Source organism: Carassius carassius, chromosome 33, assembly GCF_963082965.1.
Source record: "Carassius carassius chromosome 33, fCarCar2.1, whole genome shotgun sequence".
NCBI classification, from domain to species: Eukaryota; Metazoa; Chordata; class Actinopteri; order Cypriniformes; family Cyprinidae; genus Carassius; species Carassius carassius.
Window position 1 is genome coordinate 21,442,915 of NC_081787.1, and position 17,022 is coordinate 21,459,936.

Consider the following 17,022-nt stretch of genomic DNA (forward strand, 5'->3'; position numbering starts at 1 on the left):
ATAATTGTGTTCTATGACCTTTATCGTGTTTAACTCTTCATATAAACGCCAAAAAAAAAAAAAATTATATATATATATATATATATATATATATATATATATATATATATATATATATGTGTGTGTGTATTTTGATAATACATGTTTAGAAATTAATTTAATATAGACAATCTCTACTTTAAAAAAATATTAATTATTTTGAATTCTGTAATTTAAAGGACACAAAAGCAATTTCAAGCAAACCGATAAACGGGCCACAAAATATGTGTGATATTAATTAATGGATTAATGGATAAAATCTGTTTCTGAAGAAATTTATAAAAAAAAATATGTCATTATTATCAGTGGACATGAAATGTTATAAAATGGTCCAAAATATCAGGACAGAGCCAGCTGTTTTATTTATTTTTTATCTCAATCATTCTCTTGCTTCTCCAGACTTCCTTGCAGTAAATGTTCTGCTTTACAGTTTGATTCAAGATTTTATTGTACACCAAAACAACAATAAACAATTGGCTCATAGACACAGAAACACTGACAAATATGTCACATTCTTAAGAAAGAAAAGTTTATTTATTTTGTGATTTATAAACAAAACACATTACCACTTTTCCATCATAATGAAACAAAAATATGTAATAAAGAAGAGAAAATAAGAATGGAATGAAGGTCACTAATTCACCATCACATATTGATGAACAGGTGTACAGAAAAGAGAGTTTTACAACAGATGACCGCCATTCAGTTGGAGAGCACAGCGCCACCTACTGATCACCACCAGACAATAAGAAATAATGACAACATGAACACTATAGATACAAGCATAAACTACATATATTGTATTTTACATCAGGATGATTTTCCTGTTTTTTTTTTTTTGTCAAAGAAGTGAAAGAGTAGGGATAGAATCATCATACATAATTTAGCTACATTATACAGTGCTAGTTTGATCGGTATGTCAAAGCCAAACACAAAAAGTTTTTTTTTTTTTTTTTCCTAAAACAAAAATGAAAAAAATAGGATAAAACCAAGAGCTTCAGGGCATCACACTATAGAGCATTTACAAATACCAAGGTTAAGTAACGTCATAACTGTCCACTGTAAGTCGGTGCAGAGGTGTCAGTATGAAAAAGGCTCATAGATGGTGCATACACAAATCTCTTGTGTGAATAATGAATAAAAAGTATAAACAAAAATAGTAAAATCATAGCCATCTATATCTATATTCATATATATCTCTATATAGTACGTGTTTTATTTCTGGTAAAGTCATGCAGCAGTCACGTTTGAGTAATTGTGACATCGGTTTGAGACATTTTTGGGTGTGTGGCAACAAGGTAGGCAGGCAAGTGAGGGAACCAATAGCATCAGAACACAGACGTGTCACTGTAACCAGACGCTAGAAAGCATGGAGTGGAGACAACAGTCCGGTCTTATTGATATCAGATAAATAACACTTGGTTGTTTTTATAACAATGATGATGTGTATATTTTCTGAGGTTTAGATACTTTTTTCAAGTGTAAACACTGAATGTGTCTTTGAAAACATTGCTCTGTTTGTTGGAGCAACCCAAACAGCCTGACACAGCTCAAAACCAATAGTTGGATCTATTAAAGGCAGACGGGGGAAAAATATTTTAGGTGCTGCTAATGGCACAGAAATTACACACTTCACCTTCAACATCGGATCAAACTGGCAAGCCACTATTTTCACCCCAAAGTTCTTCTCTACTAATCTCCGATGAGTTGAGAGACCAGCAAAAATACATTGCCTAATACAGAGGCAGAGCTGAAGTTGATTGGACAGCACTGGATCATTTACATATTACAGTGTGGCGGGAGGAGCTTCTGTCCCTGCGGGGGGGATTTGAAAGGCGTCGTCTGCATTTCTCCATACTACATGAGTACACCACAATGTCTAGAGCTAGCCTATCCAGCAGAGAGATCAACAAGAGACAGACAGACAGACGCTCTGTACAGTAGCAATAAAGTTCACTTAAAGCTTATAAAAACTGTGCACAAAAAAACCCCTACCCTTCAAATTTGAAAACCCCTAGCTAATATTTTGTGTTCTTTGCTCTTAGGGTGTGTTGGTCCTCCAGACAGCAAGCGGAAAGGAGGTGACTAGGTTTTGTGTATGTCATACTGAGCTGAGAAACAGGCACAAAATTAGGGTTGGGATGACAAGGTCAAGGACAGTGGGGAAACTACAGGTATGAGGCAATGCCACAGAAAAAAATCATGACATAACCTCTAAGCCTTTTCTACACAGGATATTTAAGGATAGTTTATAGGATTGAAGGTGTTTGAGGTTTGGTGAATTAACAGTAATACTGTTCATAATGCATAAACAATCATCCCTTTAACAACAGAGCACATAACCAGGCTCCTGAAGAGCTGATTTTTCATGAGCTTTACATGATATTGACTTGTCCAACTGCTGGTTAATCAAAAGGCCAACCAGGTTAGAAACATTTCCAAGCAGGAGAGATTTTGGTAGTTGCTATAGAGATGGACCAATTTTTCACCCTGTTTCCTAAATCTGTGTCTATATATGTGAATGTGTGTATATATATATATGAGACTACTTTCTCACATATACACTATGCCTTGGAGAACATTTGCTGGTAACATAATTAAAGCAACAAAATAAAAGTGCATCATTTGATGTACTTTTTTCCCCCATTTGTCCAGGATGTGAGATTTTTATAAGTGAAAATGTTTCAGTGTCTCTTGTTTTAAAGGATGTTTCTTCCATCCCACACCAGAAGTGAACGAGCAAAAGCGTTAATATAGCATCTTTACTGCTTTACATACAGCGGTGCCCAAACTGCATATTTACAGCAGTGTGTGTCCTGCTTCCATTATATCCAACTTAACTCAATTTTGAATCTCAATTCTTTTTTCTCCATTTTACCACGATAGCACAAGTGAAGCGGCACACAGCTTACAAACAATCAGATTTTGTCTCCCTATCGTAAAGATTGGAAATCAAAAACCAAAAGGATAAATAAGACAGATGTACCAACATGAGTCTGAAGGACATCTTATGCAGAATAGTGGGTGAGGCATGGGAGAATATTAATCAATCATGTAACAACTCATCAAGGCGAGATTAATCAATTACTTAATTAAAAGGAAGGGGAAGCTATCTGCGTAAAGCTGAAAGAGATCGGATGTGACAGAAAATCAAATTTTTCAGTTGAATACAATAGAAAATATTTGCTTCAGCCCCAAATATGGATTTTAGGATTGATAAGAACATGTTTTGCTCTACAGACTTTCGTTGAGACTTCTGTCTTAAAAAACAAACAAAAAACAAACAAAACAAACGGCTCTTGCTTTAACTGTTTCCGCTGTCTCTCTAATCATCATCATCATCTTTTCCTTTCTCCCGCTTATCCTTCTTCTCCTTCTTCTTTTTCTTCTTCTTCTTGGCCTCCTCCTTTTTTCCAAAGGTAATAAAGTCGCTCTTGTCGTCTCCGTCTCCTTGTCTGATGGAAATAATGGCCGGAGAACCAGGGATGATGAAGGCTTCAGGAGGAACCTCACCAGGTTTCAGATGTGGAGGGCCTCCTGGCCCCGGACCGTATCGAAAATGCCAACTGTTGCTGTCCACTCCAGCACCTACAGGGGGAGAGACCTCTCCACCCTCATTGTCTATGAAAGAAAAAGAGACCATCTATTACAATCTATAATAAATCACATGTTGATTAGCAAAAACAGAAAAGAAAACAGCATTATTTGACAGTCAATAATGAAAGCATTAGGAAAGAATATAATGTACTCATGTAATGTAAATGTGCAATGCAATGTACTCATGTCTTTAAATGTAAATTACTGTGGTGGCTGGCCTGATCTATGTTTGACATCCCCATGCAGTGCTGAAAATCTCTCTCTCTCTCTCTCTCTGTCTGATGAGCAAGTAATCTCATTTATAATGACACTAGATAACCACAACATAATTTAATACAGACACCTTAGGCATCATATCTGTGTGCAAGTCTTTGTTTGCACTTTGCCTTTTGTCTATAGCTTATGTTGCGGTGAATATTAAGATGGATTACAACAACAATGATATCTGTAAGTGAAAGAAGGTCTGTATTTAGCATTGTTAGTGTGAAATGAAAGGGAGAAACAGGCAGCATGCATTATGAGTCCTCAGGGAACTGACTACCCTTCCAAATCCCTTAGCAATAAAACAACTAAATGCCCAAATTCTTTGTTTCTTCTTTTCTCCCTCTCGCTTATATTATTTCATCATGTCTAATCTTCCTCTATCCATGCCCTTTCATTTTGTGTCTCTCATCATTCTGACAGTATAAGGCAAACAATTCACTTGTGCTAGGGAATAACTAACTAAAAGTAGCAATGCTATTAAGTTATCTACATTTACACTGGTTTCAAATTAACCATTTAAAAAACTAGGCAGGACTTTGATGAGATAACTTTTTAAAAATAATTATTTCTGCATTATTCTACAGACTGCTTCAACTGTTTGAAACTGTGAGTAGCTTGTATCTTTGCAAAATACAGTTTCAGAGTAATTTCCCAACACATTAACCATGCCAGCAATATCCTCCGCATATTTTCACCTTGCCTTGACCTTTCGTGTAATTCAGTCTTTAAACAGACACACACGTCTGGCTGGCAGATAATGGCAAAGGTTTAATAAGTGGCATGACAAGGGCATGATTATTATGGCCAGTGAAATATCTAGCTCATAAAAAGATGATGGGGAGAAAATCGAATCGTCTCATCATTAAGAAAACAACATGAGTCTGCTGACCCCCTTCCATCTACTCTCTATATATCTCTGTATCTGTCTCCTTTCTCAAGGAGTAGTGCCCGTCTTATATAATGCAGAAGAGGTGAGGAAGGGTAGTCTGAGGATGGAATATCAAGTCAAGTCAAATCTGCTTTATTGTCAATTCTTCCACATGTACAGCACATACATACAGAGAATTGAAACTGAGTTACTTTCAGACCCTTGGTACATACAGATAACACAGATATACAGATAAATATGAGCCAAACTCCAATGCTAAACTCCTGAAGGAGCAGATTTCTGAGCAACACTGCAGAGCCGAGGAATTATGGGTTCGTTTAGATGAGACTACACCGCTTTTGAAGCACTACGTGTATGTATATGTGTGCGTTTGTGTAACAGCAGATGACAGCAGATTTGTGTTTTGCTGCATGAAGCACAGAAAATTGGCTGATTTCACATATAGACAGCTAGCCTGAAAATTACAAAATTTTAATCTATGATATAAAATACACATTTCGATTATAGTACATGTTTTGCAGTTCTATCTATTCACCAAACAAAGTTCACAATTCGTTATTTACTGTCCATGTATGTAAATTGCATTCTTTCACATTAAATATTTAACAGAAAATTGTATTAATTTCATTAGCTGTGTGTGCGAATAATAAAGGATTTGTGGGCACAAAATATTAATTAGATATGTGCATGTGGTACTGATTGTCTGTGCACAATAAATATAATCATAGTGTTGCATGTGTCTCTCTGTGTTTGTGTGTGTGTGTGTGTGTGTGTGTGTGTGGTACATCAGGCTCTAGTAATTCTGATAAAATATGTGCCAGATGGCACCACAAGCTTTCTCATGAACCTGCCAAGACTGCAGTGAATGTGTGTGTATTCTGTGCATGTGTGTATTAAGGATAGTTCTGCTCTCTGTAATAAGAGTAGTGCATGTTTTGAGAATAATGCTGTAATTTTCAATAACCCGTTTTCCATTAAAGTCAGGGAAACACACACAAACACATCAACGCACAAGTAAATGCGTAGGTAAAAGCATAAATAAATGCATAAATAAAAGCATAGATGCATAAATCAATTAATCAATCAATCAATGTCTCAAAACCTCATGTCTCAAAGCCTCAAAAAAAAAAGAAGACATGGAGAAAAGCAATGACATAGAAAGAAAGAGTGCGGTTGTCCTCAGTTTACCCCCTTGAGCTGACTAAAGCCCCTGGAATGTTCTGAAAAATTCCACTAGACCTACAACACACAAACACACTTGCACCCTCCTGCACAGCCTTTCCTCTGTCTCACTGACTGACTAAAGTGACTGCTAAATCCAAAATCGGAAAATTACTACAAAATTACTGGAAATCAGTGAGACATGTTGACATTATTGATTTGTCAGCTTAGTTTTTATCTATATCTCTGACTGTTGTCTTTATTTACACTCTTTTTTTATTCAATTCAATGAAATTTGCTTGTTAAAAAATAATAATAATAACCATGCATGTTGCATTGTAGGTACAGTAAATGCATTTGTGTCAGTTTCTGAGTATGAATGTGTTTTGCTTTGTGGGCAAGTGTTTCTATGTGCCACATGGCATTGTAGCTGATATGAGAGCCTGTGGGCTGTGCAGGTTGGCCCACCTGTAGAGATGATCTTTAAACAGGCAGATCAGGATAGGTCACACTAATCCACCCATCCATTTATCTCTCCATTTATCCATTTTCACCCAACCTGCTATAGCCCAACAATCGCATTCACAGTAGAAAAATATATTTTTCTCGATTCAAAATGCTTTACTGCAATGACAAAAGTATAACCAAAGCATTACAAACTCTCATATTTCTCTATTTTCTCATACATCTGTCCCCTTTTCACCTGTCCGTATCCCTCTCAACTTCCTCCTTCTTCTTACATGCACAGATTAATTCATGTGTTATTTTATGTGATGTCTCTCAACTCTCTCATTCAGTCACTCTCCTCTCTTTCTCTCTCCATTTTGGATTTCTCCTTCACTTGTTTCTCTCTCACCCTCCCTCTATTCTTCCAGCATCCTGTTCATGGTATGCATGGTTGCCGTGGAAACTGCCTCCTTCAGTGAAATCTGGCTGTGGCAGAGACACTGATGGAAACTAATACAGAACGCTGTCTCTCTCTCTCTCTCTCTCTCTCTCTCTCTAATGGTCAAATAATTCTCTCCCCTAGCAACAGAGGCAGTCACTGCCCCCTTCTGTTTTCTTTCACTCTCCCCCTTGGTCACCTTTTCCCCCCTCATTCTCACTCTTTCCTGTCAGTCTTTCCCTTAGGCTGTCTACCTGCCCTCTACCTCTATCACACTGTTTCTCTCACTTTACAGCATTTCAGAAAAAAAAAAACAATGAGACAGAAAATGTGCAGACACAAAAATAATACGAGAGTGAGACCGAAATTCTTTATCCTGTTTTCATTACTTTAATTCTGTAGATCTACGCTTTGGTAGCTTTGCCCATCTGTTTCACACACAACGAAGAGACAGAGAAAGAGACAGGGGCGTTGGCTTCTCCAGTGTTTTGCACGCAAAAGCTAAAATGAAGCTCATTAAAATGCAGAACATAAAACAAACCAGCACTACTTTACATCACCACAGAACAACTGACTGACTGACATTTACATTACCACCTAAACTGCCAATTACCTGCTGATAACAAAATTGATGGTGTTGTCTTAAAAGGTTGGCTCAGCCAAAAATCTAAATGCTATACTTTACTGATCAAGCTCTTTGTCCATCTGTCAAGCTCCAAACCTCAGCAAACACAGTAAAAGTGGTCCATATGGTATATACACTAAACACTGTAAAATATTATATGATAAATTAATCATGGCAATATGTTTTTTTAATGACTTTGACTAATTTAAACAATATCAAATTCATTTTTAAGATATATAGCTAAGATTCAACTCAGTTTTTTTAAAAAGTTTGCTACATTTATTCTTTGAGTTTTATGGAAGAAAGAATGTTTGGAACAATTAAATGTATACATTAAATGATATATATTATCTTTATATTACATTTTTGGCTGAACTAATGTTTTAAAAAGCTAAGCAACATCTCAGACTTGGCAGCTTGTGAAAGATTTGCAAAAAATACAGATGAACATTGAACAGGAGAAAGAAAGAAAGAAAGAAAGAAAGAAAGAAAGAAAGAAAGAAAGAAAGAAAGAAAGAAAGAAAGATGGATACAGAGAGAAACTAAAATCTAAAGATGCTTATTTCATTCATTTCCAGTCTTTGATTTTCCAGTCATCATCAGAAACTTAATTAGAAACAAATTGCTCTTTCATCACGAGAGTAATTGCGCCCATTTTGTCCCCTCTCCCTCCTTCTCTCCCTTTCATCTTATTGAAACTAAATTACTTTCATTATTTCGAACACCTCCAGAAGTTACATCATCATTCCATCCAAGAGGGTCTGGCCTCAACGTAGACATCCATAATCCTCACAAGGAGTTAATTAGGAAATTAAATATTCATTAATTGTAACTGGGTGGCTACCTATGACCTTGTGACCCAGGAAATGAATCCAGACAAAATGGTAGAGAGGTTTATTGCTGATGTAATGTCATGTATGTCAAAATGATGGTATTTACAAGAATAATTCACATAAATGCCACCACAAGAGCAAATCTGATTTGATGTAATACTAAAATTAATCACATTTGTGTAACTTTATGTTTATTTGCTCAACATAATGTTCTACTATAGACCACATCAATATTATATGGCTACAAACGCAAGCTTAAAGCATGCCACAATTTGTTATTCTGAGCCTGTTCTTGTTTATTCTGACTTAAAATCATATTTTATCTTAATATATTTTGCCCTGATGGTTGTGGTGTTCTGTCTATGGGCACTTTAGAGCGTATGCAGACATCTCTGATTAATAACTGAGACTCTGTCATCTACAGAAAGACTGTGTGATTCTTCAATTATTTGGAGTGTGAGAAAAAGACTAGATGGGCAAAATAGAAATGAAATCTAATATTGTGGATTAATTACCATGAGTGAATCGTACAGTGAGCGAGGAGGAATGTGAATATAATCCAAAATTAAACCAAGGGATTCCATTGTGATCAGACTGTGGGAAAATGTACAATAGCAGTTTTCAAGGAATAGTTCACCCAAAAATGAAAATGTTGCATCTTTTACTCACCCTTGTGTTGTTTTAACTTTGTATTGATGTCTTTATTCCATGAAACACTAAATGAGACATGAAGCATAAAGTCTAAATAAAAATTAACTCTCTTATTTTCTACACAATGAAAGTGGAGAGTGATTTATACTATAAAGCTCCAAAAACAGAAAAAAGTGCAATAACATTAGTTTATCCATGACACATTACCAGAAGACCCTAATTTTATTCCTATAAACCCCAAAATTATTGTCATTATTTACAGCTCACGTTTCCCACCAGTGCAGATCTCAAATTTCAATCCTCATACAAAGCTTTCAAATGTTGTAATCGTATGGTGTATCACAATCCACTTTCCAATATGAGGGTGAGCAAATGATGATAAATCTTAATTTTAGGTATATTAACAATTTTTGAGTGGGTTGCTGCCATTATGAATTTATATTTACTGTTACTGTTCAACACAAAAAAAGCAGACTGCGGTATCACTAATGTATTGCAGTGGTTTCTGAGTTGCTCCCTGAACTACTCAGCTAGGTCATAATCCTTGTATCCTGCATGACTGCAGCAGCTCGGCTCAGCAAAAGAGGCCAACGCAGAGGAGACTGCAGGGAAAGAAGCATGCAAGTGTAAGAATGATGTGTGACAGAAAAGAAGAGAGTGATATTCTAGATTGGGACAGGGGTTGATAGTGATAGATGGTCCTGAGGGTTAATGCCAGTGAAATACAGTGTCACAGTCCTGCCAGAACACCCAGAGGAAAATTGTATTGCTTAGTGGTTGCTCTAGATCTGAAGACTTAATCTGGGTTTTCATTTATGTTTAAGTATCAACCTGGACTAAAATATTTCTCAAAACATTCCTTGGTAGAAATAAAAATATATCACAAGTTGAGTATAGAGATATACAGTTAATGTGGATAGCAGCTCAGATCATAAGACATTTTAATTTAGTTAATGCAATGCTTGCCATAAAGTTTTTAGATTTGATATCTTACCGGGAGCGCTAGAGGCGGTGGGCCAGTTCTGAACAAGTACTCCTTGAGCACCCTGCATCACAGATGACTCCTCCATATGGACTGAACTAAACACAAACAAAGGAGAACGTTTTTTTTTTCAGATTAAAACTATTAGTTCATCTAAAAAAAGAAAAGAAAAATCAGTTAACCAACCTTGATTTGATTGAAACACCAAACAATATAACATTGAAAAGCTAGGAGCTTTGTTAAATTAATACTTGTAAAGGCTTCAGGATTACTACTACTACTATTACTACTACTACTACTACTACTACTACGAAGATGAATCATAATTCTACATTCTGCACTATTTATGGGTCTTAAATTTAAGAACATATCAAGAAATAAGATGTTCTTTACATTAATGTACATTTTTTCAATATTCAAATAGTCTCAGATCTCACTCTATGAGAAAAGATGTGTCTGTAGATAATGTCCCAGATTATAAATGGACAATGAGTGGAGTGAAAGTAGGGTTTTTGTTCGACCTGACCTAAATGATAGACCTTAGGTATATGTAGGTCTTTTGTGAGAAGATAGGATTAGAGTTTAAGGAGTAGGCCATTCTCTTCTTTGCAGTCACAAATTAATGCTTACACTCCTGTGCACTCAAAATTTCACACCAATGTGAAAATCTCTCTCTCTCTCTCTCTCTCTCTCTCACACACACACACACACACACAAATCTATCACTGTAATTTGTGCAGTAGATCATCCTGCTTCAATTGGAAAAACGGCATATTATGGAAGTAAAATTGTGTTGACTCCTTTTTATGTTGACTCTACATACACCCACGTTTGTGTGTCTGCATCAGGAAAGAGACTTAAAAATCGCCAGTGGCAGAAAATCAAACCAAGCAGGTGTGTAGAAAAGGGTGTTATCACTTCCTTTGTTCTCTCTGTTGCTCTGTGTGTGGCTGCAGGTGTGTTAAGAAAGGATTAGCCCACGGTGAAACATCGCAACATCAACAGTCTTAAAATATTGGGGAGAAATGCATTTCAGCTACCTTGAATTTTTCTGTTGCTCTGTATGTGGGACTTAACTTGTCTCTCTAAAACAATACACCTTTATTTTTAATTTTGTATGAACAATAAACTTATAATAATTGACTTGTCCCTGGCAACCGATTTCCTAAACTAGTTTCATGACTATCAAATAAATCCACAGCCTCCTCTTCTTACCTAATAAAAATATTTTAGATCAATCCAATATTTCATTCCATTTATTTATTTGTTTGGTAAGCATCTACATAATAAGTGGGGTAACCTACAATCAGCTGGTCATTACCGGATTGACTGATTGATCTCTTATGCTCAACGAGGCCACATTTATTTGATCAAAAATTAAAACAGTAAAATCAGTAATACTGTGAAATACAATTACAATTTTTTTTTCTCAATACATATATTTATACAAATCTATTTTTTTTCCTGTGATGCAGAACTGAATTTTCAGCATCATTACTCCAGTCTTCAGTGTCCCATGGTCCTTCAGAAATCATTCTAATATGCTGATTGCTGCTCAAGAAATATCTCTTATTTTATCATTGTTGAGAACAGTTGTGCTGCTTCATATAATTGTGGAAATGTTTACTTTTTCAGGATTATTTAATAAAAAGAAATTTCAAATGAATTGTATTTATTTAAAATAAAAATATGTTTAACATCACATATATATTATTTGATTATTATAGCATACCAGTCACTAGTTATTCAACTCTTCAATGGACAGATACCAGTTCGATGGATAGATAACTTTCACCAGTGTTTAGCATCACCCTCCGTAACAGATCAGCAATGCTTTAAAAGTGAATTTTAAAAAACAAGAATTAATATGTTCTGACATTTCTAACTATTGCAATCAACCAGTAATCTGTTAAAAACAAATTATCCAACAACAGAAAGCATGCAGAATGGGTCAACATTTTAGTTGCCTCTTCTCTCTGTCTTTCTCTGATGAATGTTTGCAGTCCAAGGTCAGGCGTTTATCATAGGTCATGTGTGTGTTTGTGTGTAGAAGCCATTTTAAAGAGCTGTGAAGCAGCAGTCACTAAGGCTTAATACATTATTAATGAGAAACACTGGACCAAATACATGATCCTCAGCTAATGTTCAAACATCCTCCTTCTCGCTTTCTCCCTGTCTGCCTCTCCTCTCCCCTGTTCATTTCTGCCTGCATATCAATGTTATTGTCTCCTCCACTTATCATTTATCTGTTTAACATTCAAGAAGGTATTTCTGAATAAACCTTTTTTGTCTATGGTGTGAAAAAAAGTATTACATTAAGGACAGCAACAATAAAAAAAGGTAATGTTTGCCCTTGCAAATCTCGCTCCGATTCACACATTGCTAACATGTTACTAAGGTCTCTGGATATGACTTGGATCCCTATGGTTCTTAAAAACCATTCTGATCACTTAATAAAGTAACAAACTTCAATATAAAATAATTATATTGGCTTTAGGGTTTATTAAATTTCTAAACTCTAAAAATGAGCAATAGTAAACATTAAGCTACTGACTTTACAAAGAAACTACCAATGAAAGTATAAATCTGCCTTAAAATCAAGCCAGAGAAAGCAAGAGCATCATAATGTGAAAGTAATTTTGCACCGGTTTCTCTAAGCACATAAATTGTAAAACAGGAATCTGATTTAATGGATGATAATGATTTGCGTGGCTACATTAGATCTCATTAAAACATGCTGTAATTAGGAGGGAATCAGTGAACCACTAATGAAGATCGGAGGTCATTCAGTCACACACACCCATAGCCCTGGCATATGTGAATGTGCTGTCCAGTCTGTTGTTTCTGCAATGTCTTTCGTTGCCATCATTTTGCCGACATGGCTGTGGGCAATACTTCAATCGCATCATATGACCTACTTCTGCTTCCATGGCAATTGTCGTTGCAGAGCTGTACTGGTCAATCAGTGGCTGCTACATCTATATCAGACCACTGGTTGATTCACAATGAGTGGTGGATAACTACATGCTACCCACGGCCTGGCCCAGTGGTTTATGGGTAATCCCTGTGTGTACTTTTTTTTTTTTTTGTCAAAACTAATTAATCAATTAACCCCTTTAAGCTAATAGGGAATATTCAGCAGATGATGGAAAGAAAATAATCAAATCAATTCTTACCTCTGCATTCCTGCTCTAAGGGACGCTGAATATCTCCAGTCTGCACCGGGACCTTTAGGCTGAGAAAGACAAAGACAGAAAAAAAGAGAGAAAGAGATAACATTAAGCACTGGGACGGATCAGAAAAACCAATATCATCACATTAATTAATCATGCTGGAGCGTAGTCATATGGTCATATTGGCTGCAGGATTGTGGCTTTGGAGAAAAGAGATAGAGTTAGGTCAAGATTTCATCCATGTATTTAACAATTTTTTTTTTTTGCACATATAGACACACAAACAACAATGTTAATTTGAGATGCTCATCATCCAAAATATCTGAACCAGTTAAATCAACCATTTAAACAATAGAGACGAATCAAGGTCATTAAACCCTGGAGGAGCAGTAACAGAGGGGTGAGATCAATCTGAATGAGACTGAGGCATATCTGCAGCCAAAATACCCAAGGTGAGTGATTGTCATTCAAGCATACATCAAGGTCATATTTCACTCCAAAATCAAAAGAACAGAAACAAGAAACTGTATCTCGCTTAAGTAAATGAAGCTTGTTTTTGCCACCACAAAGACTTTTGGCATTGTAACATTATTTTCAGTAATGATAATATGGGGAAACTGCTTGCTTGTCATTAAATGCAAAATAAACAAATAAATAAATTAAATAAATAAAAAATGTTATATATATGTTGTGTCTGTGTGTCCTAAAATAGACAAACACACACATCCATCATACAAGTCCGCAAAACAACTACTGTACACACCAGCTAGCAGTCATGCCCAAACAAACCATATACTAAGACGTTCCATTTACCAACACTGATGTTCACCCTAGCATGAACCTGTCAAATAAAACATTTTATAAAGAAAGCCTGAATATAAATCAGTTTCAAATCAATGCAACAGGTCTGTAATGACCACATTCCATTGACCAAACCTCCAATATCAAGGTAAAACTATGTTACTAAAAAAGGAAAATTCAACAACAAAATAACAAACCCAGAAGGTTTAAAATGCATGTAATCTGATTAATCAACTGATTTTATAGTAACATTTAAAAGATTCTGGATGAAAATTACAGACAATCAAATATCCTGAAAATGGAGACAGAGAGGGTTGCTGAGCAAAGAAACTAGGGATCTGTATTTTATTCACCTCACAGGTCTTTGATTTATCACCTTGTGTGTATGTCTGTGTGTAAGGAGAAGCAGAAAATGAGTTTAGTCTGATCTCGTCTCACCAGCAGTTCCTTACTCTCTTTTTCCTCATTTTTTTCTCTCTCTCTCCCTCTTAGTTCCCTTCTGAGTGGACAACACCTTGCCTAGATACAGCATTCACACCACTGCATCAACCAATCACAATCCTTACTTCCTTTTCTTTCCAAAACAAATGACCCAATCAGCCACCGGAAACACAGAGCTCAACTCCACCGCAACTTAATCACACACAGGGAGAACAAACATGACTGACATTTAATGAGAACAGCTGAAATGAGCCAGTAATTACTTCACAAATAAGAGGTGCTCACACAGTTTTCACATCCAGTAATCCCTGAACCAGATCAAAAAACACCACATAAATGCACTCAGTTTGTAAAGATCTCTGGTGAACTAACAGAAGAGATAGGCATATCTATCTATCTATCTATCTATCTATCTATCTATCTATCTATCTATCTATCTATCAGAGAACCAATCAAGCTAACCTGTGTTGCCAGATTAAAGGCCTATGAGTTGGTTTCTGTGGATGATGTCCAAAGTGAAGCTGTGTAGCTAAACTGAGATTTAACTGTGGGCACAGAGAAACTGGAGTGTTGCTTGAGCTTCACACCTCTTAATATAAACACACCCAGCTGTCCTGAAACAGCGCATTGCAGAACAGGCTGAAGAGAGAAAAGGAGAAAGAACATGTGCGAGAGAGGGAAAGAGAGAGAGAGCAGAAAACCAGAGCTCTTAAGGCTGGTGCCAAGATATCTGAACACAGAGGAGGCCACTGTCCGAGAAAACAAAGAACTCTCATGAGAATCAACATCTGAACTCTTTCCCATGAAGTTAAACTCCTCAACAGTTCACTGTTGATCTTCCACATATGGTTCCTTCATTCATTCTCCCTGTCTCTGTCTCTCCCCCTCCTCTCCTGCGAAACTCAGGACACTTCAGAGTGAACAAAATCTGAGTGGACAAGAGTATGACAATTCATGTTTGGTATCTTTTTAAAGGTCTTAGTGCATCTGGGAAAAGGGTTTAATTCCCTTAACAATAAGATAAACCACTGTTAAGATCTAGAAATAGGGGGAAATAAATGTAACAAAACACACAAACACACACACACACACAAAGTAGGTAATTTTCTGCCAGGAAATGATCTATCACTTTCACAGACATTTCCATTAACCCTCAAAACACATTGCAATGAAGTGCAAAATTCTAAACAAAGGAAGCATTATTTTAAAGTTGTCCTTGTTACACATGCTACATTTAGTTACTATTATAATAACAATTATTTAGGCATAATTACATGCAAGTAACCATAAGCCAAACCTAAATCCTAACCCTATTTAGTAAGTAGATGTAATTGATTAATATTGTTCAGTAGCTACTTATATGTATAATTACATTGTAACAAGGACACCTAAAAAAAAGGGTAACTTTTTTTTCAAACATTGTACTTTATGCAACTCTCGCACAAAATGCCTTGTATGCACATGGGATGTATCCTCCCATATAAATCAAAGAAGAGTTCTCACCACTCACTCTAAGATTGATGTGCCAAAATCCTTATAAAAAGCAAACAACACTGTTTGTTAAATTGATGGCTTATCTTGAAATGAGGGTTACAAAGGGTTCAGGGAATCTGTAGACAGATCTCCATATAAGTCAGTGTGTTTAGTTCTCATTACCAGATGAATGCTTTTAAGTTCTCTCACTTCTGCATTATTGGATTTTTTGTATTATTGACAAACGCTTTACATTGTCTGAATTGGATTTTGGATCATAAGCTATCTTGATTATCTGGTGAATAAATTGTCAAGTTTCGATTTAAACTGACTTATTCTGAAATTATTTTCTTAAGTAGATAAAGAGCCAGGGTTAAGAACATACTAGATTCTAGGTGGACACAGCAGGAGGGATTCTAGATTTCTGACAAACTGCTATTGAATACTATTGAAAAAATAGCAAATATAAGTGTATTAAATAATATTAATCATAATGTCTGGCTAATGATCAGACTGGTTTGCAACCATGAGATCCGTGTTAACAGTAGTGCAGAATCCTAATGAACAAGTAAAACATGAAGTAAAGAGTGCAATAAAATGATCAAACGTTTATCTAAATTTGATTATCGAATATTTATGCATTTCATAAATGGAAAGACCGTAAGACCCAGGAATCCTTCTGACAGGCCATTGCCTACTGTGCTTGGACCAGTGGGTGGACCCTACACAGTGTTTTTCTCTAAATTCATAACTAATGAAATGCAATTTGATGACAGCTGTAAACAAGTGGAAAGAGGGTCTGATACCTTAAATCATCAAAACTGCACACGCATGCATTCTGAAGTGCACACTGAAGACTGCTGCTGTGAATTAATGAGGCACAAAAAGAAAAAGTAGAAATGCTCCAATATAACAGAATCCATCACTGAGCCCAATTATACATAAAAAAAACACACCTGTGCCTTGCACTGCTGAAACAGGCATGTAGCTCTACTGCAAAAAGTAAGCAATTCAACTAAACAACTTTATTAAACTGTAAAAAAAAAAAAAAAAAAAAAAAAAAGATGATTGCGTCTTGTTTTAGTTGTTGTCTCGTTATAATTGTGAAATTTACTTGCAATTTCGGAGTGAAAAATGTTTCTACACAATTTTTTTATTGTATTTGGAAGAAAAATGAAAAAAATTTCGGACTACTACTAAATCATCA

The 17,022-nt window shown here is 35.8% G+C and overlaps 1 protein-coding gene across 11 annotated transcripts in view; it reads right to left on the reverse strand.

Moving 5' to 3' along the window:
- Nucleotides 1–546: 546 nt before the first annotated feature.
- The window catches only part of LOC132113959 (protocadherin alpha-C2-like), a 96,290-nt gene continuing 79,814 nt past the window's right edge, over nucleotides 547–17,022 (reverse strand). For 7 of the 11 annotated variants that reach the window (XM_059522049.1, XM_059522047.1, XM_059522050.1 and 4 more), the window contains 3 exons: nucleotides 13,104–13,162; nucleotides 9,940–10,025; nucleotides 547–3,660 (listed from right to left, as the gene is read on the reverse strand). In XM_059522049.1, coding sequence (XP_059378032.1) covers nucleotides 3,365–3,660; nucleotides 9,940–10,025; nucleotides 13,104–13,162 — 441 coding nt within the window. In that variant the 3' untranslated portion in view covers nucleotides 547–3,364. Of the gene's footprint in view, nucleotides 3,661–8,963; nucleotides 9,011–9,171; nucleotides 9,548–9,939; nucleotides 10,026–13,103; nucleotides 13,163–17,022 lie in introns of those variants that run through there. The other 4 variants (XM_059522051.1, XM_059522048.1, XM_059522046.1 and 1 more) reach the window with 4 other exon arrangements.